The 25,038-nt window shown below is 46.4% G+C and overlaps 2 protein-coding genes across 8 annotated transcripts in view; both read right to left on the bottom strand.

Moving 5' to 3' along the window:
- LOC144111186 (uncharacterized) overlaps window positions 1-17,594 on the bottom strand; it is a 37,488-nt gene extending 19,894 nt beyond the window's left edge. Inside the window, exons 1-8 of the mRNA XM_077644367.1 lie at window positions 17,399-17,594; window positions 11,703-11,832; window positions 10,892-11,064; window positions 5,841-7,474; window positions 4,444-4,536; window positions 3,267-3,368; window positions 828-977; window positions 261-395 (exon numbers count right to left, since the gene is read on the bottom strand). Coding sequence (XP_077500493.1) covers window positions 261-395; window positions 828-977; window positions 3,267-3,368; window positions 4,444-4,536; window positions 5,841-7,474; window positions 10,892-11,064; window positions 11,703-11,832; window positions 17,399-17,498 — 2,517 coding nt within the window. The 5' untranslated portion in view covers window positions 17,499-17,594. The remainder of the gene's footprint in view (window positions 1-260; window positions 396-827; window positions 978-3,266; window positions 3,369-4,443; window positions 4,537-5,840; window positions 7,475-10,891; window positions 11,065-11,702; window positions 11,833-17,398) is intronic.
- A 3,070-nt stretch (window positions 17,595-20,664) lies between these two features.
- The window catches only part of LOC144110758 (ATP-dependent RNA helicase vasa-like), a 41,159-nt gene continuing 36,785 nt past the window's right edge, over window positions 20,665-25,038 (bottom strand). For all 7 annotated transcript variants that reach the window (XM_077643831.1, XM_077643832.1, XM_077643835.1 and 4 more), the window contains one exon: window positions 20,665-20,977. In XM_077643831.1, coding sequence (XP_077499957.1) covers window positions 20,894-20,977 — 84 coding nt within the window. In that variant the 3' untranslated portion in view covers window positions 20,665-20,893. The remainder of the gene's footprint in view (window positions 20,978-25,038) is intronic.

The following is a 25,038-nucleotide window of genomic DNA, read 5'->3' on the forward strand; positions in this document are numbered from 1 at the left end:
GTGAAAAACGGTGCGAGAAATCACCACATGGGGAGGAACCAAGATGACCAAAAAAGCAAAAAAGGTAGCTCCATTTTCAAGCCGAACCATCGACAATCAAGCTGCAATGAATGCATGGACACTGACACAAGGAAGTCCCACAAGGATGGCAATTATTCCCAGCAAGGCTAAAGCTATTGCCGTTTGGCAAGGCAATGAGAGCCCCTGGTGAAACCGGTGCAAGCAGACCAGGGCCAGCATTAGACCAGTGCCCAACGCACCTTTTGGATGGCCTCATCCTCAGTGCTGCAACACTTGGCACATTCGTTCAGGAAGAGATCGAGGTAACGCTGCCGGACAACAGTCGGCACTCGGCTGCCGTACTCGGCCGGGATGGTGGGTCGCATGGATAGGACCTGCATAACACAAAAGTACCCTTTCAGGATATGAACACACACTTGTTTTTCTTTCGGTAATCTTTGATGCAAATCATGAAAGCACAATTTCTTCCCTAGTCAGGCCTGAAATAACCACCCCAAAATTTACATCCTTACGTTCACATACTGCCTGCATCTGATTCTTTTAAAGCGCTAGCTCTTAGAGGAGTGTAGGCACCCGTTGCACCATCTCTCTCATCTTCCCTTCCTCTCCAGTGCTCATTTCATGTTCTTGCACTGAAAGCTCCCTCTGCACTACTCTAGCAAGTTGAGAGTTTTCACTTCAATCATCCCCTCTGTTTCGCTTCTCTGCCCACGGTTTCACTGCAATACTGCTTCCACTGAGAAAGATGGCGCCATTTGCACAAGAGACTCAAATGCTATGTTAGGACACTGCGAAAGTCCACTCACCACTGCTGGTACGTGTGCCACCCGTGGTTGCCCCTTGGGTTGGCTGGCCACCACGTGTGCCCCGGTCTTGGTCCCCTGGGGCAGCTGGGCCAGGGCAGAGCGGCGTGCCGCTGCCAGCAGGGGTGCATTGGCCACCGGGGCCACCCGCGCCTAAAACATGCGGACCTCTCATTGGCATCTTGTTCTTTGAGGCAGACCATATGCCACCTCACAGCACTGTCAGTTCGCAATGTTCGCTACTCTCCCCGTTTCTGCCCCGTAGGTGAGTACCGGTAAGATACAGCTGTCTTATACTTTCCTCTTGAAGGATATTGGTAACCTGCCATTCATGACCTGAGAGAACCTGCCAAATACACTCCACCCCATTCTTATTCTTCTAGTTATTTCCCTCTCCTGATTCGGATCTACGGTCACTACCTGCCCTAAGTGGACTTATTCCCTTACCACTTCCAGCCCCTCTCTACCAATTGTAAACTGCTCTTCCCTCTCGAGACTGTTGAACATTACTTTGATTTTCTGCATATTAATTTTTAGACCCACCCTTATGCTCTCCCTATATAAGTCATCGACCATGTTTTGCAGTTCATCTCCTGACTGACTTAGCAAGGCAATGTCATCAGTGAATTGCCGACTACTAAGGTATTCTCCATAAACTGTTATCCCCAACTGTTCCCAATCCAGGCCTCTCGATACCTCCTGTAAACAGGCAGTGAATAGAATTGGCGAGATCGTGTCTCCATGCCTGACGCCCTTCCTTATTGGAATTTTATTGCTGACTTTATGGAGGACTATGGTAGCTGTGCAGCCGTTATAAATATCTTCCAGTGTCAGTATGTGCTGATAATAACGATACCATCAGCTTGACCTGCTAAATTGTATTCATTTGTGCAACTGCCGTGGCCCATCATTTCAGTTCAAATGTAAAATGTCGGCACATGGATGCACACCTCTCCAGTTCCAAAGTCACTATACAGTATGCCACGCAATCAACTTTTGCGATGTTTGTTGCAGAACACATTCGGCAAACCCATTCCGCAGACAGCTTAAACGCTTTTGACACTGTCCAGGCGCATAAGCAGCGTCTCTGTGTGGTGAAAATTCCTGTACAATGCTGGCTGGGCCTTACACCGGGCAGATGTGCTTTCGCCACCTGTGGTCGTACCTGTCAGGCACCCACACTGTCAGGGCTGCCCTTTACCCAATCCCCAACTCAAGGACACTGACAAGCCAGACCACTTCTGTCTTGATTCAGGTCGATGCAGGGAATATCTGCACCTCTGTGTGGGCCTAGTCAATGCTACCGCTTCCCCTAATATACTGTCCCGCAGTTCCCCATTTTGCTGCCTGGGGAAATGCCTGTAGTGGGCGAATAGGTTTGGTGGTTTCACCTTGCGAGGGTAGTGACAAGGAGGCAAGGTGCATGCTAGCACACTGCTCAGAAAAGTCCATTCTGGAACTGGAATTTTATTTTTTGGATTATCAAAAAAATCCTGGAGCCCAGAGCTAAAGGCAGACAAGACTGTCTGACAGGGCTCTGTGCACAATCTGAAGATTACTGAATTGCTTTTTTCTTTCCTGCGAAGCATTTTACAACCAACGTAACGCTTCACGAGGCAAAGTGCACTCGGTGGATGTCACACTAAATCATTCTGTCTGACAGCCGTTCATGTGCATTTGATTGTAAAATACTTGTAATTATTATGTTAGTTTCCCCACAACGCACTCAGCCCAATTAATGAAGTCGTTGGTCTAATTAGACAATGATGAAATAGCAATTACACGTGACAGGTGCACATGAAGTAATCACTCGAACCATGTCGACATTTGCTACCACGGAAAACACAAGAGCTATGGATATGCCTCCCGCTTCAAAAAGCTGCCTGTTCTGTAGTATTGGTAAGCAAGCACCGTTGGAGTGAAGCTGGCTTAGCAATAATAAAAGTCTCCTAATCCTAGCCTCAAAAAAACAACGACACTCCATTCAAAGAGGCATTCACCTTGGGCCATTGGCAGGGAAGCTGAGTTGTAGTATTTCACCACTTCTGTCTCCCGAGTTCTTGACCATTCAGTGTCACTTGCTGGCTAGTAGAGTTAACCTTGCACGTGTTATGTAAACATGGTACTGAACCAATGAGCGAGTGATGATGAAAACGTCAGCCGTACAAGCATCAACATGCCTGGAATGAACTCAAATTAAAACAAGTTTCAATATACGACTCTCTTTACTCCTTTTCAGTAAAACTCAGCCGCATAAACTCTTTTCCATAAAAGTCGGCACTATGAAACATCAAGCAGAGATCTACTAAACGCCGTGCAATCTGATGGCTCCAAGTTCTAGCCTGAACTGGTGTTGGCACTTAACGGCTAACTGAGCAGTCACCGGCAGGAGACCGCACAGCACCTGGGGCTAAAACAAACAAAAAGGGGCCAGGCACTCACCTGTCCCGACTGGTATCGCTGCTGCAGCTGGGCAAAGCGGTTGTGCATGGCCTGAGCAGCAGACACATGCGCCAAGAGGCCTCGCGGCGTCGCTGCTGGACGCTGCACAGGCGTACACACACAGGCATTGTGAGACTCCATTGTCTGCTTGCCACTGGGCTACATGAAAATGGGTTCTGTTGGAACACTATTAGGCAATGTTTTTACGGCGACAGCTGCTTTACGGAGCCCCCCTTTGAGCCGAGCTTCAGTGTAATCCAACAACACAGCTGGCATGACGCCAGAGCCATCATGTGCCTAAGATAAGACAGAACTTAGGAAAAGCAGGCGGCTAAGATGAGATGGAACTAAAGGGAAGCAGATGGCGGAAGCCAGACTTGAAGTAATGCCAAAACTTTTTCCCAGCCTGATGCCAGAGCTCAAGATAAGGAGATGGTGGGAGCCAGAGTAGGTACAACGCCAGAACTTTTGCACGGCCTAGCTAAGAGGAGTAGGTGGGTGCACCATGTATGCGCACCAGCTATAGTTCTCATAGTGCTATGGCCAAAGAAGCAGCTCTTGTATGGCACCGTGCTCAACAGTGTAAATGTCGTTGTCGCCACAAAGACGTCCCTGACGTGCACGAAAACAATGAATAAAAGAAAGAAGTTGCAAAATATAGCGCATCTTTACTGCATGCAGTTAGCCCAGAAGTGTTCACCTTATTTTATTGTATTTTGCGCTCTCTCCAGCATGCCCTTTAATGAAAACAAATGCTCCTTTCAAACTCGCAATAAAATGCTTTGAGGTTTTGCTGAAAGATGACAGCACAGTGTTTCGCATTTCATGGTTGTAATGGTAGCGGCAGTCCAATAATACACTGTACCGCAACAGCTTTGGGTGCAAAAACTCAAATGGAGGCTGCGCTATACTAAAGCATTCTATCACACTCGCTGATCGTGGTTTCCAGCATCGAGATAAATAAAAAGAGCCAAATCCATTAATAAAAAAATCCTCAACAAAAATCTTCCACAGCGCCTACAACAGAACTTTTGCAGAAGTGAGCGCCTTGCACACAGAGTTTTTCATTGCGGTGAGAAAAAAAAACAAGCCCTTAAAATTCAGCTGTCGGTTCTTTAAGCCTATGTTACGGAGCTCACACAGCTGCCTGACACCCTAACAGTCATAGTGGCCTCACCCGAGCCAGTTCTGGGTTGTGGGCGACACGCTTCTTGGCTGGCACAGCAGGCTCCACCGTGGACTCCGCAGATCGCTTCAGCTGCACTCGCTCCTGCAAGTAAGGAGGAGGGCGACCATCGCACACGGTGTTCAACCAGCCTGGATCATTACAGCAGCCAATTAATGCGCAGTTCCACATAAGCTGCAAGAGAGATTTCCAGTGTCTTTTTGATTACAAAAAGGGGCAGGTGAATAATTGAGTTGCCTTTCACAGGCACTATCAGATGAAATGCCCAGTTTTCCTGACCACAGCATGTCTGTTCTGTGCATGTAACTATGAAATCATGAAAGCGATAAAAACAGTTTCAGTTGCTGCTATGCATGCATATGCACCTATATAATGCCATGTTCAAGGTTCATCAGAAGTCTCCAGACCACAGGGTCTGCTTTTGAGCAGTACAGTTGGACACTTACGGTGGCTATGAAACTATCAAGGCCCTCAGGGGTGAGGAGGTGGAAAACGCGGCCCACGGAGGTCTGGTACTGCGTGGCCTGACCTCTATGGTTAACTATTAACAACGAAAACTAAATACCTGCACTGTTACACTAGCAGGTTCATGCGAATCGGTCGACATCATTGGTTGGGTCCTTTGACGGGGAAAAGCTGCTTTTTTCCTAACTTGTATCCAACTAAAGAACTGCAAAGATGGTTTGCCTGATGTTCCTGAGCAAGAGATAAGCCTGCACTGGTTTCACCCCCAAATAAGATGTCATGTTACATCCTGTATCCCCACCCTCACACCTCTCTTCAATGCACCTAGTTTTCCAGTGACAGAGCTAGAAAACTAGTCCCATATGTGGTGGTTTGGTGGCTTGTGATGTTAAAATTCTAAAGCTGCGTCTGGGCTGTGAGGAACACCACACAGCAGGGCTCCGGATCAATTCCAACCACCTGGTGCTCCTTAACAGGTGCCAACGCAGCACAGCACCCAAGTTTCATTTCATTTCTACTGACATGTGGCAGCCGCAACTGGCACTTGGTCCCACGACCATGGGATAAGCAGCCAAATGCCACAGCCACTGAGTCACCACAGTAGGTCTTGTTCCCAATGTGGCTGCACTCTAATCTATGCAAATAGCCCCTGAGCTTTACTTCCCACAAAAAATTTGCTTGCCTACACTTACAGCGCCACTCTTTCAAACTATACACTGAAATAGTTTTCAGAGCACAAGCCCCTCATCGAGTTCTCAAGAACGAAAATGGCCCAAAGGTTCCCACAGGATTAGTTCAGCTAACCACAACAGGGCACATGACAGAATACAAATGTACAATAAAGTGCCTGATTCAGCCCGAATGGCTTCTTTGCTGTCAAAAAGAAGCCGAACAAAAGAATCTGCGTGTCCACATTAACATACCTGATTTGCCATCACTGGAGCAACGCTGGGCTGGGCAGCCTCGTTGAATATCCGCAGGCACTCCGCTACCGGGTCCTCTTCCTCCTCAGAGTCAAGCTCCCACTCGAGCTCAAACGCGGGCGCCTCCACCCCGGCCTCCCCTTTCTGGCCATTGTCCTTCTTCCCTCCGTCCGAAGCCCTGCCCTGGCTGGAGGAGCCATCCGACGAGGCTTCCGACTCGCTGGCTGTGCGCTTTGCCCCTCTCCCGTCGGCCTCCTCCACTTTGACTTCCTTCCTGTGCGGTGAACTGCTGCTGTTACTCCGGCCAGATGACCGTTTGGTTGATCTGTGGTGACTAGATTCAGAACCGGCCTCTTTTTTTTTCTCGGAGGACGAGCGTTCAGACGAGCTCTTCTTTGACGAATGGCTCGATGACGAAACCTCCGATGTGTGTTTTGATGACGAGTGTTTTGAAGATGAGTGCTTTGAGGACGAATGCTTTGAAGGTGAATGCTTTGAGGATGAGTGGTTTGAAGATGAATGTTTAGAAGATGAGGGTTTTGAAGAAGAGTGATTTGAAGATGACTGCTTTGATGAAGAGTGGTTTGAAGACGAGTGCTTAGAGGAGGAGTGTTTAGAAGAAGAGTGACTTGACGAGTGTTTTGATGAAGAATGCCGAGAGGGTGACCGTTTTGATGAGGAATGTCTTGATGATGAATGCTTTGACGACGAGTGCTTTGATGATGTATGCTTTGTTGTAGATGACTCCTTAGACGGCGACTTTGATGCTTCCTTGGCCAAGGAATCTTCCGGAGAATCCTTAGGTGAGGAACCCTTAGACAAGGAATCCTTTGAAGGAGACTCCTTAAGTAAACCTTTAGACAAAGGCTCATCAGAAGAAGACTCCTTGGCTGCGGAATCCTCAGGTAACCTTTCGCATGGGCACTCTTCAGAAGGAGAGTCCTTACATGAGGTATCCTTGGACAAGGAGTCCTTAGAAGAGGAATCCTTAAGGGATCCTTTAGATGAGTGTTCCTTGGAGGACTCCTTGGAGGATTCCTTGGATGATCCTTTGGACGAAGACTCCTTGGATGTTCCCTTGGACGATTTCTTAGCAGATGATTCCTTTGATGATGACTCTTTGGAGGAAGCTACCTTGGCTGAGTGCTTCGATGATGAATGCTTGGATGATGAGGTTCCGCTGGATGAGCTCTTTGATGACGAACGCTTGGAGGATGAGTGCTTACTTGACGAATGCCCCTTGTTGGTTGATGCCCCTGAGAGATTCTGTTCGCAGAGCTCCTTCTTTTTCGGTGGCTGTTCAGTATCCCCATTAGCCACTTTCTCATCTACTTCTTCTGCAATGCTTGCCTTCTCCTGGTTCTCCTTCTCCTCCTCGGCTGGCTCTGCTGGTGCCTTGTCCTCTACTTGCTTGGAAGCAGAAGCAGTTGCTTCGGCTTTGGAGGCAGGCTTCACCGAGGCTGCGTCCAAGCGACCAGGACGCCTATCCTTGAGGCCGACAATGGCGTCCACTTCTTCTTGTACCATGTCTGTGTCCTCATCGTCGGCTTCGGTGCTGCCATTTGCCACGCTGCCCCCATTGTCTGGCGACTTGCTGTCTGGCTCAACTGGCTCAGCTGGCTTGACTGGCTCAGCTGGAAAATAAAGCGAACGCATGAAACAGGAAAGCTCCACAGACTGGTGATAACACTATCCAGCCATTTTAAAGACTTGCTAACTAGCTGAGGACACTGCACAAAATCATCATTGCAAAATGCACTGCATTTGTTACGGAAAGATTAATACCAAGTACCAAGTGTTGGAAAAAGATTATGGTCATTTGTCATTGTGAGATGCACCTATTTCTCCACTAAAAACATTTGAAATGAAAGCCCCACCTCCCAGTCTCCTATCTTTCAGACAAAAGAGTGATTCTTGCTCTCGTCTAAGAGGCACTGAAGAGGTTTTGAAGAAATAAAGCTACATGAAATTTTTTTGGCTAAGAACCCAATCATTCATGGCCCAATTTGGTTGTTTTTCCATTAATTTTGTTTCACACAGCCAAAGTTGAGAATTACAATATACTATGCTAGCAGTGTTACACTTCTTACTTTTCCTGCATTTTTCTTGAGCATACCAGCCTAGCTATGCTGTCATTCCAGCATTCTTTGCGGAGAAATAACAATGCCGACAAGAAGCTGCGTTCAGTGCACTGCCGTACACTACGTATCAACAGGAGATGCGAGGCTGGAGGTTACTTTTTGAATCGCTGCACCGATTTTGATGCAACTGTAAGGGGTGATATATGCTTTTTCCATTAGGTCATCAAACCAAAATTTCAATATTGCATCCCGAGTGAGAAAAAAGTCGTTCACATCACAACAAGCTGGTGAGTGTGTCAGCTTTGGAAAACTATCATTTTAAAATAACTTGCAATTTATTCACTTTTTTGCCACAGGTAGCTCCAGGAAAGCCTCCCGCACAGGATAAAGGGAAGGGATTGTTATTCTATGTCCAGGTTTTTTGAAAATCATACCACTTAAAAGCAACCTTGGTTTTCTTGGTGTTACTACATTTTAAAATGCGACTTTTTTGAGCATAATTTCTTGCACCTAATTCAGCATGATAGGTGCTTTATATTCATAAAGCATCTTGAACATAAACTTTGGCAGTGCAGCACAAAAATGACAGTTTTCTCGATGTGCAGTTTGATCCAAAATGCGACTTGAGGAAAACGACTTCAAAGATTTGAGAAGTAATTTTGCTTCACTAGCTTTTTTTTCAATGTCCTTGATACACAAGTAGAACTTGCTTCTTTGATGCAATACTGCTGAGTAGCAACTGCTTGCAGAATTTGTTATTTTTTTGTTTTTGAACCAAACGGTAAGGATGCTCAGGAAGTAAGCTTAACATAAATATAAGTGGCGAAGGCTGCAACAATAAAAACTTCTTACGAAGACTAAAAACCAGAAATTGGTCCTCAGAAGCTGCCCAAGACATTTTTGCTAAGCATGCAGTTTCGTTTTCGCCTCCAAATTAGCGCGTACAAGGCTAAGACTACTGGTCTTGCTTGCATTTTCAATTCATTTCTGCTGGAGCCTTGACAAAATGTGTCAACAGGCCGGAAAGAGCAAATAATTGAAAGACAAGTACGGTTTGCATTTCAATTCATTTCTGCTGCAGCTTTGACAAAATGTCTCAACAGGCCGGAAAGAGCAAATAATTGAAAGGCGAGTACAACAGTCAGTAATGAAAGATATTGTGACAAACAAGACGACGAACTGTGCAGTGGCGCGGGCAGGAGCGCTCGCGCTTGGCCAGCAGCCATTAAATCATCTCACTGCCATCAATCATTGTGTCTCACTCTCTTTGGCTGGCCACCACGTAACATTTGGTGGAGATTGCAGGGTATCACCGACATCCTTGTCCGGGAAACTTCGGCGTCCTGCGTCAGCCATGGTCGTCAGCTGTGAGTTCTTGGCCTGCGTCGCTCGGCCGTACCCCAGCCTTTCAGACCTGAACCGACCTCGCCGTTGTTCCCGCCAGCCCCGTCCCCCGCCCGGACCACTCAACATGATGAACTGAATCCGACGCAAGGACCTGACCTACCGACCCCACCGACGCAAGACGCTGCTTACATCTGAAGACACCGTACCCCTGCCCAGTCCGTTCGGCGCGTCCTGGGGCCTCGACCGTCGGCTCTTGGCGACCTGTGGCACGGAAACTTCCTGGAACAGGAATCATTCAGCCATCTCATTCATCGTGGCGGCCAGCACCTCACCCCTTTCTCGTTCCTGTCCAGCCATCCTCTTAAGCCCGTAACCACTTCGCGTGGCCCCGGGTAGTGTGACAAAGGAGACGACGAACTGTGCAGTGGCGCGGGCAGGAGCGCTCGCGCTAGGCCAGCAGCCATTAAATCATCTCATTGCCATCGATCATCGTGTCTCTCTCTCTTCGGCTGGCCGCCACCTAACAATATGACCGCAGCTCTCAACACACCACCTGCCACTGCTGGCAAGTGGAATGTTACACTGCTAGCCACTCTCCGGGATCTTCCCGTGCCAGCCACCTTCTGGGTGGCATTTCGCTCTGCTACTTGGACAACCGGTTACGCCGACAACGCCGACGACGCGGAACGCAGAAACGGGCGCTTAAGAGCTATGCTCTAAAACAAACTGAAACATGCCCGTTTGCTGCTATGCTGCACGTTGCCAGCGCCATTTGTGTGCACAGTTGCAGACACTTAGCGCAACGCCTCCATCTAAAGAACTTCGTTTTTCGTTTTAAGCACTTCTGCTGTTGAGATCATAACCACATCTGGCAGACGCGTTCCTTAATAACCTATGAAACTTGATAAACAGAACCGAGAAATGCTTTTTTTCTTTTAGTCAGAGTGGTATTTTTGCCCCACATGTCCCTTAGAGCCCAGGAGTTGTCGCCTGCTTCACTAAGTGAATGGAGAAAAATTCTCCAATGATTATCTTAATCAGTAACAAAATCAGCACGCTGCTTTCCAGCAAGCATAGAACTTAATCTCCCTCTTCTCATATCTACCCACCTATCATAAGAAATCTGTCTGACTAACTGAAGAGTCATACCAGGTGTAAAAACTCCGAAAACAAACCGCACGCAGAAAATTGTGACTGCATCAAGACCGGGTGACCTTATTCGGACAAAGGCAATGGGTAAATATAGAAAAAGTTAATAAGGTCAGGAGCCCTGGCAAAAAATGGTGCATAAACTGCAGCAGAAAAAAAAAGAATGCAAGACAAACAGAACTAAAGGCCTGTGCCCCACAAAAGGAAGGCCTGAAGCTGGAAGTGGCTGTGAGCTGTATGCGCGCTGTGAGGGACGGCACAGCGGAGGGCTCCACATTAAATTTGACCACTTGGGGTTCTTTAACATGCACTGACACCAGATAGTATACAAGTGTATTTGTGTACTAACTGAGGTGATATGCAAACAAGCCACTGCTGCGACCAGGACTTGATCTCATGACCTTTGGCTCAGGAGCCGACTACCAAAGCCACTAAGCTACAGGGGACCAAGATCACAGGCACATCTGGCCTCACCTTTTGGCACGGTGTTTGCCTTGTTCAGCTGGGGTGCCACACGCACGGGCAGAGGCCGCCGTTTCCGCAGTTCAGACAGAGGCGTGGGCCGGTACTGGGGAACACTCTGTGCCGGAATGTAGCGCTTGGGCTGGGGCTCGGGTGGCCGTGGTGCCACAGGCGTCGGCACATACCTGCACCATGCGGCATGATGGCTAAGTGTCAACTCCACTGAAAAAGCAATGTCAGCAAAACAAACAAAAAGGAAAGCACTCCAGTTTTTTACATCATCAGCTGTTAAGGAAGGTTACAGGGAAAAGCGTGTTTGCTGTTGTAGTTGTAGTCGAAAAGCCTCCGTGCACCAGAAGGAGGGAAACGGGCGAAAAACCCTGCGCAGGCACCCTGCATGGGGTGCCACCCACAAAGATGGGGTAGGGGTGTGTGACACAATCATGTGACTGCCCCGTATATATAACCCAAGCCCTGTGCCTTGCACCAACTTTCTAAAACAAACAGAACGAAGGTTCCCTGAAAAGGCAATGCTTGTGCTCATAGTCATTTCCAGTCTGCTGAGATGAGCATCTCCAGAGGGAGGAGGGCTCCCAAGAGCATCACCCATGGGCTGCATCATACTGTACGGAATGACTATCAAATGCCAGCCGATGCTTATTTTTTTTTAATAACAAAACTGCATCAAATTTTCCACAGCAACCCATTATACAAAGTTACTTGAGGAGTGGCCATAAAAAAAAATCACTGGACAGGTGACAGTGATCCGAAGCTGAACTGACACCCACAGAGGGGGGGGATACCACGGCTACAGTGCACTCACCCGTATGAGGACACCTGAGCGATGTCCTGCTGAACACGACGCAGGGCGGCATCAACACACTGCAGAAGCTCACTCCGTTGGTCCACACCGTCCACAATGGGGCTCGGGAGGAGACCGAAAGGGGGCTCTCCTGAGCAAATGAGCAAAAAGAGCACACATACAAAGAGCACACATGTCCCTTTCAGACGCCGCTCTCCTATTCAGAGAAAATTTTTGTTTCCATTTAGACAATCTGTGCCTGCTTCAGCAGATATGTTTACCTACTCTTGCAACATGAAACACCGAATGTTAATTCTCTGAAAGCATGCGCAAAACTTTGCACAAAGCCTCATAACAGTTAGAAGTTGCAACGATGAAACACCAGTATACGTCAATGATGTGGTGATGTGGTGTGACAGTTACTGAGTGGTTGTTGTGCGATGATGTCAGTCATCATTTAACATCAGTTGAAAGTTGGCGCCTTACTGCATCGCATCTTTCAATCAATCAATCAATCAATCAATCAATCAATCAATCAATCAATCAATCAATCAATCAATCAATCAATCAATCAATAATTTTATTTCTTCCTCACAAAAAGATTAGCGGAGGACGAGGAGGGCTCGAAGAAAAAGTGGAAGTTTCCACTTGACGAGCTTCGAGCCCCTTATTTACAAGGCATATACAGTGGAAGATTAAGAAACATACATCTTTATACAAGTTTTATTTTAGTGTGCTGCAGTGTTTCCAGTCGACTTATCGACCAAGCACTTGAGGAATAGTAAGATCTTGGTTTTTTTTTATATATGTATATATATGTACGCCTATGGTGGACATGATGCCAGAAACCCAGAATACAATGACATTATCACGGGCTGCCAAGAAATATCCACACAATTGAGTCATGGGACATGCTGCCAAGCCGACCATTTCCAGAAACGTTATTTACAGGCTTCGCTAGATGGCATAAAAAAGCACCCCCAACAGACGATACAATGAGTGCCAAATTCCTCTGAAGCAAAAAAATCGCACCCAGCTATAGGGCATTCCTAGAAAAAGCTGCGGGTTTGCCGAGTACACAATCCGGTACATGGTGTCTCAAAAAAAAAAAAATGTATTTTGCATGAACTGCAGTTAGCACTGACCCTTCAAACAAGCTCCAATTAGACACTAGTTCCCTCGATGGCCCCTGCACTAACCCAGAATGATGCCAAACAATACTTACTATAACAAACAAATAATGAGTGTAACTAACGGAAGCCCAGGAATGTTCACCAGAGATTCAGGTCCAGTTTAAAGAAAGGAAAGTGAGCAGATAAAGGTTTTAACGCGCACACAACAGCTATAAGCAGACTTTCAGACCCGTCACCTTCAAATACTGTAGAAGTAGGTCGTGTAGCTTTCCAAGCCACAGACTAACGATGCCTGGGTAATTAACATTTGCCACTGAAAATCGAGAAGCCACTTAAAATTGAACTAGTAACTTGAAACTGTACAGCAATTTTTTAAGGATAATGGTGACCAGGATAATGCATTTAAACTTCCAAGGTTTTATCTCATTTCCACTTCACTGCACACTGTTGTGCACAAAAGCAGACTTTCATCACAAAGTTGTTTTTTTTAATTACTTTCTTGTGATTCTGTAGTACGGATTATTCACTTTTCACTTTATGAACAGTTCTGCACTAAAATCAAAATGTCCATATTAAGGAGACATGAATGCATCTATTGTCTATGTCTGCACATAGATCACAGTAACAAGCAATAAATAATCTGCACAAATAATCAGCGCAAGAGAATTTCCTGACAGTGGCAAAAAATAGCTTCCAGTTTCCATACTTTCAGCTACACTACCACTTGGTCACTGGCAAGGTAGCTTTTGATGCAGAAATAAGGTTTAACCTGATTGTCAAGAAATGTCAAATTGCAAGAATATGGGAAAATTACACTTCATTCAAGAACAAAGGGTCCTACCAAGGTAAAAATATAAGACCTAAAATAATCCATGGCAAATCTCCTGACTGGGAGTACTTGGTATGTTCAAAGTTCAGTTGGCTCAAACTGTTTCTAACTGGGAAATCTACGACAAACCATTTGGGCCTGTTGGCCCCAGTCAGAAGGTTTCCCCGAGATGGTTTCACCCAAGAAACCCTCCCCTGTCAAAAACGTTATTTTAAAATGTGTTACTGCATTTCGCAGTGCCACAGCCACACTTACACATTTGGGCATGGAGCTTTCAACAGCCACAAAGAAAAAAATGGTCAACAAAATCCAGTAGACTGATCTCTGAACGTCAAGCTGACCACAGCAAGTGGGCTGCGCGCTTATCTAAATCTGAAGGACTCTGAATTGGTTTTTGAATTTACATTTTTCCAGAAAGTCGATAAGATCAGCTGTTAGAATGTAACATTTTGTTTTGCGATGCGGTGATATCATGCTACATGCTACAAGCCAAGAAATCCCCTCTGCACAAATAACAATAGACACAAGTGGCAAAGCTAAAAGTAGCCTGGAGTCTCCTGTCAAATTTACTACGACTCATAAAGGTAATCAGACAAAATCTCCACGAATTTGTCATCACGGGAGTTATTTTTTTTTGCAAGTTCCTAAATGTAGGCACAACTGCAACACCATAAGCATTTTGTATCTTTCTTATGCCTTTCACTCACACCCTCATCCAAACACGCTCAGCCTTTCATAACGATTATTGAAGCACAGTTTTCCTCGAATGCCATCAGAATGTATTTAAATTTAAGACTAAAACTTGTTTACACGCCCTTAAATTCATGCGTACCAAATCCAAGCCAGCAACGTAATAGCCAGTCAAGAGTGTCTCTACGTGAGATTCACACTAAGGTTTCTCTGCTATTCATGCTACCTTAAAAAAAAATTTTTCACCAAACTTCCTTTAATTAACATTTCTGGTACCACTACAAGCCCTTAAACATTGCACAAAGCAATTTATACCCTTTTAGTATGAATTCCTTTTAGGCAGTCCTTAAAGTGACACTGAGGACAGCACCACCCAATTATTTTTCTCAGCAGAAATTGGTTCCCTAGCTTTTCAGGCTAGGTTGATGTTTGTCCACCAGCAAAAGACACGTTCATCACCTAGAACAGGATTTAAAAATATTCCCGCCAGTCGATTCAAGCTCTACACCGAAAAGAACTTTGGAATCATGGTTTTGAAGTGAATGGCGACGTACCATAGCCTCGGAAACCCGCGCCTAAAAAATCAGTGTCGATGCCATGCGTGCATTTTACTTGCGAAATCTGCTGGTGGTGGAGTCATCTATTTTTTTTTTTCTAGTCTTTTCTGGCTCCGTTTGCCATTTTGCTATCCATTTTCTATGAACCTCCGTTTTCCTATCTATTTTCTATGAAGCTCTGTTTTCCGTTTTCCAATCCATTTTCTATGAAGCTGTTTTCTAAGAAAGCCTCTCTTCATGATTAGAACATAGTATCCTATTGATAAGGCCAACTTCAGTTTTCCATCAGTATTCCTTTAAAGGCGCCCTGTGTTATCACTAGTCTTATCAACCACAGAGCTGGAATTCAGATGCTTTCCAGGGTCAGATAGATCCTGCAGTACAAAGTACGACCCTCCGACATTTAATTCTCTCTGCTCTGTGCAAAGAGCACACAAAATTGACTCAGCCTACTGCAGAAACCCCTCTTATAAACACTCAGTGCCTGTAGCCCACAAGCATGCGGCAGACCTTACAGCCTGTGCTTTCCATTATACTCTTTCCACTCTTTTCTCTCACTCTCAGCAGCACAGGAAAGGCCATGCGCTGTTAAGTGTTTCTCATTATTTCATGTGACTTAATGTGAATTGTGATTTCATGATAAATTTTACAATTTCAGTGGGCCCATGCTTCTAGTTTAGAAAATGGTACTGGATGCAGATCCATCAGTTATTCAGGTTGGAAACAAAAATTTGTAGCACCAGTTGTTTACAACAATATAATGAGTAAAACCCTCGGGTTTAAAAACTTTTCAGTTAGTTACTTTAGTAGGATACAACTTTAAAAACAGCAGTTAGTAACACTGGGCCATGGTCCAAGGCGTCCTGCATTACTCCGCTGGCCAATCACAAAGGTAAACAAAATCAGGTTTTTAATGTTTGACACTTTAATAAACAAGACAGGTATCAAAATTTTAAAGTTAATAATTTTTTCATGCAATTGGCTAATTGTTTAGGTAGCACAAAGTTTTAACAACGGACGGTTTTATCTGTCGTGGAGGAATTCTGTGCAGTGGTCCTGATTCCTGAATGTGGTAGAAGCTTCACTGCAGACTAAAATTGTATCTGGCTATAAGCTATATTGGGCTTTTTGCCTCATAGGCAACTGAAGCTATCCTACGTAAAACACAAGGTAAATTAAAAACATTGTAATCTACAATTTGTTTTTCAGCTTAGAAAACAAGACACAATTCTCAAGTCAAGCCTTGGAGTCGGGCATTTTCATGAATAAATTAAATTACAGTCTACACAAACTAATCTGCAGCCGCCCGAAAATTGATTATAACTCAGGTTTAACCATAACAACGGTCTGTTCCTCATAAACTGATTCAATCAGTTTTATGCGGTAAGCAACAATTACATGTGACACCTCGCACAAGTAGTTAAAGGGAAGACTAGATGAAAACCATACAGGTAAGGTAAACAGTTCTGTGACCTTAGTCAGAAGCTTTATAAAGTTAAATGTACAGAACTACACATCACTTCAGCTATGCCCACCGCTCACATTGCTATAGTTTATGAACGAGTATGAGCTAGGCAGTGCTGATGAATAATAAAGCTCCCCACGCCAGTACTAAAAACGCGTGTGGACCCAGTCAGGAACTCGCGAAACGATAACTCAGCCCTTATCAATGGCAGTGTCACAAAGTTGTCCCCGAACGGCCAATCCGCAAACACGTGCTGGCATGTCAGAGGCCACCGCGCCAAGTGCACATTTCCGAGATGTCTTCGTAAGTGGCTGTAAAGAGACCATACAGCCACCAAGTTTGACAATCTCCTCCCGTTCCCTCTACCTGACAACACCCTCAGCGGCGACTTGTGAACCCCAGAAGAAGGCAAGAGGACGGTTTTGCATCAACACTCAAAAGCCAAGGCAGCTTTAGTTGCACTTAAGCTCAACGTAGTACAGTACATCCCTACAGCGCTACTTGATCGCTCGGTACGCTGTAACCGAGCTCAAGGTTTAGCAGCTGCGCTACTAGTACCTCGGCCGCATTTATTGCATATCTAGGCTGCTTTCGGTCCCGCTGCATTGTCTGGCTCGCGAGCGAAATCTTACAACAGGTGAGACAATGTCCACAAATGAACTTTAAGCTTCAGAGCTTCTGCAGGTTCCAGTTTAGGTTCGTGCCGAGGGGTGCGGACAAGTGTGTGTAAAAGAAGTGCCTCCTGGTAGAAGCTTTGTTTGTTCTCTGGCTTGTTCGCGAAACGGTCCCGTGAACAACAGGCCCACAGATCATGCCCTCAGTCGCTGCGGGCATGTTGCGGGTCTGTCCTTCGGGAAACCTCGGCCGAAGCTAATTCAGCTAGACCACACCTCAACACGGGGAGACGAGGCATCTGTGCGCGTCCCGCGTGGTGCGGTTTGCGCTTCAGTGGCGTTGAGAGGGCACGTCTCAGCCAAAACACAGTTCTTTTTTTTATTTGCTCGAGTGAAAATCGCGCAGGGTCGCCGGACGGTGGGGCTCACCCTTTTTCTCATGGCTGAAGTGGCAGTGCGGCCGCTCGCAGAGACCCGACGCGAAGAAAGGACAGGGCAGCTGGCTAAAATACCCGGACGAAGGTAACATTGTCGCCGTTCCGCCTGAACACAAACATAAACATCTCCACCTTTGGAAAGCGACGCTGCTACCTCACGCATGAGAAAAACTCTCAATTGTGAGGAGGACCCGCGTTGCCAGACAAACTCCGTTGTGGCGCGCGAAATTTAGCGCTCTGTAGTAGTACCATAAGAAAAAAAAAGAACTTGCGTAAAAGAGGTCAAGCTAAATCGCTGTGATTATTACTAACTCTCAGTAACATTATGGGCGAGTTCCTTTGTTGATGAATAATTAGGCGCCCGTTTGGAGAAAGACCTACTTAACTAGAGACCTCCCCACTTGGCACCGCTCCAGCACGCACCTTCTAGTTCATGCCTTTTGCCGCTAGGGAAGTGCAGCTACGGGCGGCGTGGCGCTACAGTTAACCTGTTGAGCAAGATGACGTCGGTTATTTTACTCCAAGGATGTTTTAGTCTTGTCATTTGTCTACGTTTCAACTATTCATCATTTATCCATTGCCTTAGCAAAGATGCCAGAAAGTCTCACGCATCCATGCGCGCAAACAGAATATTCACTGCTAGGATTTAAAGAAATTCATATTTGCATTGTTTATGACTAGGTTTTAAAATAATAGCAGGACAAATGCACAGGGAGGCAGTGAGAGGAGAGGTCATTTGTGAAAGGCAGACAATGATGATGATCATGACAAACAAACAGCTCAACTGAGCGCTCTCAACGGCCAAAAAGTTAACGAAAGTTGACGCACGCAGTCCCATAGGACCCCGCCAAGTGTGCAGGTCTCTAGTTCAGCAGGTCCTGGTTTGGGGCTCTGGCCACTGTGGATTGCGGCCGCTGAGCCCGCAGAGCGGACGGGAATGAAAGGCGCATCGCTTCACCGCGTAGTCCGCGTAGTTTTGTAACTCAGTACGATTACGGTAAACCAGTCGCACGGTCGTGTTTGACTACAACGTTACCTTGCTTACACCTGATGCAGTACGTTAGGAGGAAAAAGAGTTCATCGTTTTAGCAGAAGTCCGTCGATCTCATTTAATTGCCACATTTTTTAAACGAAAAGTGTTCCACAAATACAAATAGGAGACTGTGCGATGTCAGTGCACGTTAAAGATTCCCAGGTGGTCGAAATTATCCTGGAGCCCTCCACTACGACACCTCTTCATTTCTTCTCTCAGTCCCTCCTTTAACCCTTCCTTTACCGCGTGGTTCAGGTGTCCGCCGATATGTGAGAGATACTGCGCCATTTCCTTTCCCCAACAGCCAATTCCAATTCAATTCACCAACCTCATATTGTAAAATTGTCCGTTTAACAATGAAAACAAAAACATTATTCGTGGTACCATCGGCCCCATCGGCTTAGCTGCTCTCCAGCAATAGCCAGCTTTTCCCATGACACAGCCGATTAAAAGATGTTTATCGATGCCATCTTGACTGAAGCTCTGATAGTTTGAAACATTCTGAAAACCAAATTAAGATTCGACTCAGCAAATCATTACCCTGTTATGAGCTATCGACAGGATATGTGTTAAACGTCTCGACTGAAAATGCCTATTAGTTCTTAATAAAAAGGCAAACTCAATCATTTGATGATGAACTTATGCCAATATAGCAAGTGTTCGGGAGGCACTGGTTCAAAAGCACTTCAGCAGCACTGTAGTGTGCCCGCCGTGGTGGCTCAGTGTTTAGGGCGCTCGGCTACTGATCCGGAGGACACGAACCCCACCGCGGCGGCCGCGTTTCGATGGAGGCGAAACGCAAAGGCGCCCGTGTGCTGCGCGATGTCTGTGCATGTTAAAGATCCCCAGGTGGTCAAAAATTATTCCGGAGCCGTCCACTAAGACGCCTCTTCTTCTCTCAATCCCTTCCCTTACGGTGGGTATGTCAGATACTGCGCCACTTCCTTTCCACAACCAATTTAGCACTACAGTGCGCTTTAGTGCTACTATCCAAATCAAATAACATTATCAGTGATACACAAGATGAACACAACAGCAAATTAATCTTAAGTAGCCAAAACAGATTCGCCTAAAAGAACTACCCAGTTTTCGAGTGGCTCCCCATAACATAGCCCTCATATTTGCTGCCGCTGCGTAGAAACCCCTTAAAAAAAAGCCACTGATGTAGTGATCAATTCATCCCTGCCAATTCATCCCACCCCTTTTAGAGGACATTATTAAAGCAGCCTCATTTATATTAAGGTTTAAAAGGTACCTAACCAAATCAGTAGTACAGGCCTATCTGCAATCTTCATTAAGGACCTTTGCCACTCCCAACTAAAATACCTTCCATCTTTAAAGATGAAAGACTTCAGAATATTAAATTTACCTCCTTTTGTCAATTAGAGAAATTTATGTGTACATGTTAAAAATAAAATTGTCCGTTAACAATGAAAAGAAGCATTATTCGTGATATATTGAACGTAAAGGAACCAGTATGTTAACTGCTTTGGAATTGGGTGGTCCTGTGCACGTTAAAACTGACAATCTTGGATGCCTATGCTGTTTAGGAACGATTGGTTGACATGTTTGAGACATGCAATTAGAAGCCCGGTATATTGAGCCTAAAGAAGGGCTCCAACAGTGGTACGAGTTATGCCATCAAATCTTCACAACAGGAAACGATGGGAAAACTGCCAAATCTACTATGCCAAAGTAGTGCTTGCGACATTTTCTAAACGCTTTCCTTTTTGGCATTCAATCCTCAAGCATCGCACATTACACGTCCGAACAGCAGTCCCAATGCCAAAATCCCTTGCCCCACAGAGCAAGACTGAACATTCCAAATCCTCGCACAGCCTCGCAGATTACTGCACTGCTAGTTGCTTTCTAGCGAACTAGCAGACGCAAACATGTGCCATTGGAACCCGCATTACGCAGGCTTCCAATACGCCTCAAACATGTCAACCAATCGTTCCTAACAGCATAGGCATCCAAGGTTGTCAGTTTTAATTGGTGCACAGGACCACCTATTCCAAAGCAGTTAACATACGTTAACATACTGGTTCAATTTTTTTATCAGGATGACTTAGCTCAATTGGAAACTGTATAACACCAAACCCAGCTCACTGGCTGGAGACTGTCCTTTAAACAACAGATGTTACAGTACAGATGACAATGGCCCATTATATGCATATGCCATAGCACACTTGCCCTCCCCTACACGAGTGCACAAACGCAAACAATGAACAAAGTGGAAAACATCTTTATTTGCATGAAACATGGAACAATGTGGTAAAAGCTCCTATTCGTCAACACCTGACTTGGTGAATGAGCTATGTACAAAAAAATGCCTGCCAAATCTGAGCAGGGGTGAGAAAAAAAAATTGATTTGGAAAAAAAGGGACACAGAGAGGTCCACTTCAAACACACACACACACACGGAGGCTGGCCCCCTTGGAGACTTGACACTGCTCAACCCCAATCCTCCTCTGCTGCTTCAGCCTGCTGGGGTGTACCACCAGAGGCACCCCACTGGTCGTTGTTGCCGCCAAATCCCTGCACAAAAGGCCATGATTGTAAACAGTGCAGCAGTACAAACAGAAGGCTGCAAACATTCACAAACTACAACCGTTGTCCGTAAAGTTTCGAGACTGATTTGTTTTCTCCTCTAGAAATGATTCCCCAAAACAACCTGAGATGTTAATTCCTGTGTGAGCCACTTGATGGCACTACATGTAGAAAAATACGTTGTCACTAGTTGTCCGCGCATTCTACTGAGCGAGTGTGGAGAGATGGACGTCCACCTCGAACAGCATGTAAACATGAAATTCTGTGTGAAGCTTGGCGAACCTCGTGGCTCGGATAAGATAAAACGTACAAGACCGCACCATTACAATCCGCATGCTGTCTGATGCTATCGACATTATTAAGACAACATGCCACCAAATTTTACGTGAGTACTTGGGGAACGAAAGCAGAATGCCAGACTTGTGCCGCACTCCCTCACACAGGACCAGAAGGAAACGCAGGCATCAGTGAGCGCTGATTTGCTCTCCGAGGCAGAGAAGGATGCAGCATTGGTCGACAGCATCATTGCTGAAGACAAAACATGGTGTTTCCAATACGATCCTCAAAGAGGCAGAGCGCCAAATGTCGGTCTACAAGCTCTCCGGTGTCAAGTAAGGTGCGGCAACAGAAGACCAAAGACGATGCTGATAGTTTTTTTTTCAATGCCAGAGGTGTCATACCACAAGTTCGTCCCACAAGGGCAGACGTGAATCAAGAGTTTTATATTCGCGTGCTCCAACACATGCGTGATGCACTGCGAAGCCGTTGCCCTGACTTATGGGCATCTGGGCAATGGAGCCTTTTCCATGACAATGCAAGGCCGCACACTGCTCTCAGTGTGACAAAATTTCTCGCCAAGCACAGCATTACTGTACTTCATCTGCCGTACTCGCCTGAGCTCTCCCCATGGGATTTTTCTGTTTCCTCATGTGAAGGGACCCCTAAAAGGTTGCTGGATGGGGAGCGTGGAGGCCATTCAAGACGCCACGACAAAAGAGCTGACAGCCCTGCCAAAAGAAGAGTTTTCAAACTGTTTCCAAGACCTTAAGAAGTGTTGGACGCTTTGTATAGACTGCAAAGGAGACCACAGTAGAATCTCAGTGATAAACCGGCTGACACGAATACGAATTTCGGCGTGATACGAATTCGTAAAATTCCCTTGTCGAAATACATTGTGTACAACGGGCCAAAATTCGGATGTTCTGAACAGTTTTCCGCGCCGCGTCAGATGATACAAACTTAGGGGGGGGGGGGGGGGGGCATGACCTCTGAAAACCGAAAAACTGAAAAGTAGATATTCCGGCTGTGTGTGTGTTATAAACTACCTTTTCTGTAAATATCAGTCTAATTCGTCGTGAAAATACTGGAAATTAAATATAAAACAAGCCACGGCGGCCCTGAAGCCGCAAGCAAGTGTCGAAAATGCGCCAACTACGCGCGCGCCATTTCTCTCCCGCTGAACCGAGCACCGCCATTTTGGTCTTGCTTTGTTCGTGAATTCTAGCACTTTTCTTTGCTGCCGGCGGTGGCGGCGGCGGCGGCAGCATGCTCTAGGCGTGGCTAGCTTTTCATTGAGGGCCTCGCAGCAGCTTTCGGGTTCCCCGCGTCTGAAATCCAAGGCCCAAGCTCCTCGAGAACACGGGGGAACAGGCGGCTGCTATTGGCTGCTGCGCGCGCTGACGCAATGGTCTGCGCCGGCTCCCCACGGCGCATCGTCTGCTGCAGCTTCTTGCTCTCCTTTGTGCGGTGTGTTAGCCTTTCGCCACTTTTGCTATCGCCGCCTTTACAGTCTGTCGCCGTGCCCTTTGATCAGTTTCGTGCAGCCTGTTGATCATTGCGTGGTCAGTCACAATGCCTACGACGAAATTTAAGACTTGACACGTGTTCGGTGCATGGAAGCATTCCTTAAGGTCCATCCGCAAGGCGAAGCGCGCTGCCAACGACTGCACCGATGCTTCCAGTGTCCTAGGACCTGCTACAATGGTACAAGACGAATGCGTCGTCACATCCAGCAACGTACTACCTTCTGCTTCATTGGCACAAGAATGCGTGGTTTCAAGTGCGCCTGGTGACCCGAGCCCATCATCAGCGACCATGGCGAGAACGCGTCGTCCACCGCTCGCTTGACAACACATTTCTTGACACCCGAGGCGATAGAGGCAGCAGAGGCACAACGTGCTGCCATTCAGGATCAACTTGGCGCCATGCCAGCCACAGTTTCAAGCCATGATGCCTGATCCCGGAACCGCCAGCGCTACAACTGAAGGCGGGAAATTTTGCCTTGTGCTAATGGATGTGCTGGGCAACCTGCTCTCCAGCACCTTGTGCCAGCATTGCCTTGCAAGTGGGCTGAAAATTCAAGGGGGCACTAAATTTGGGCTGGCAACAAAACTTGAGTTGATGTGCCCACGTTGTGGGATTGTTGCGAGTGCGTGGAATTCTGCACGCCAGAGCGAAGGACAGGCTTTTGAAGTCAATATTCGAGCAATTACGGCGATGAAACAAATAGGGAAGGGCCAGACAGCTCTCAATGACTTCTGGGCAGCAAAGAATGTGTCGAACAGAGGTCTTCACCATCGGACATTTCAAAAGCACTTGAAGACCTTCAGGGACTCGCAGGCTAAGCATGGAAAAGTTCTACGCCGAATCTGCAACTGCAGTAAAAGAAGCCTACAAGCAGATGGACCCAGGCTTTTCCAGACCCATTACTGTCATGTATGATGGGACCTGGCACAAGCGTGGTTACACGTCCCACATGTTGGGGCGATCACTGAATACCACATGGGCCTCATCTTGGATGCTGCAGTCCTATCAAACCAGTGCCATGGTTGTCAGATAGGACCGAAACCTGGGGACTCTGGTTACTTAAGTTGGCATGAGAGCCATGTGTGCCAAAAAAAACACTGATGCAAAATCCAGGAGGATGGAGGTGGAGGCAGCCCAATTATCTTTGCACGTTCTGTCAGCAAACACAACCTCCATTATGTAATACTTGTGCCTGATAGTGACAGTACTACTTTCTCTGCCCTTGCACAAGAGAACGTTTATGGCCTTGTTCCCATCGTAAAAGAAAAGTGCCTGTACCACATCCAAGAAAGGATGGGGACTGCACTGCGCAATCTTGTCCAGAAAAGTGAGAAGCCATTAGGAGGCAAGGGCAGGCTTACAAAGGCCCTCATTGACAAATTAACAGGCTACTATGGCTAGGCCCTCAGGAACAATTCTAACGATGTGGCTGCCATGCACCGTGCAGTGATGGCATCATACCACCACGTCACTTCAACTGAAGCAGCGCCTCATCATGAACTTTGTCCTGAGGGTACCGACTGATGGCGCCGGCATAAGGCTATTGCGGCAAAAGGAGCAGCCCAGCCGAAACATGCGTACAATCTTGCAGGCTACGTTGCTGAGGCTATGCTGCCTATATATGAGCGCCTTTCGCAGGATTCTCTGCTCCGACGCTGCCTGGGAGCGAAGACCCAAAACGCATCAGTCTTTTCACTCAGTCCAGTGGTCCCTGATGCCCAAAGAGCAACACGCATCTTTAATTGCTGTGGAGACAGCACTGCATGAAGCAGTGCTAAGGTATAACGCTGGATGCTGCAGGGCCACAAAAGTCTGTGTCGGTGGGGCTCACACATGGCCACCTAGCCATCCGGCGAGCGGCTGAGAAAGGTGCCCTGCACATGGGCAAGGCTGAGAAACGGAATAAGTGAAAACTCAGAGGCGGCATAAGAAGAAAAAGCACAGAGACCGCTCCAATTTCAGCAGGATCGTTTTAGACCCGGAAATGTCTGAACTTTCGAGGGCCATTTTCTTGGAATTATTAACTTTTTTTTGTATGGCTGCTCATCCCAGCATCTCGGAAACCACTCATCAGAATTTCATGTGGTTTTCTTTTTATCCTGTACATAAATTCTTGAGGGCACGAAAAGCCCATTTACTGAAGATATTGTGTTTGGAATTGTTGATAAATAAAATTTGGTTCAATTAGTGCATGCCTAAATAGTAAATAAATTCAGCGCTGTGGTAAAAAATTTTACCAAGGA

This window comes from Amblyomma americanum, chromosome 11 (genome assembly GCF_052857255.1).
Source record: "Amblyomma americanum isolate KBUSLIRL-KWMA chromosome 11, ASM5285725v1, whole genome shotgun sequence".
Lineage (NCBI taxonomy): Eukaryota > Metazoa > Arthropoda > Arachnida > Ixodida > Ixodidae > Amblyomma > Amblyomma americanum.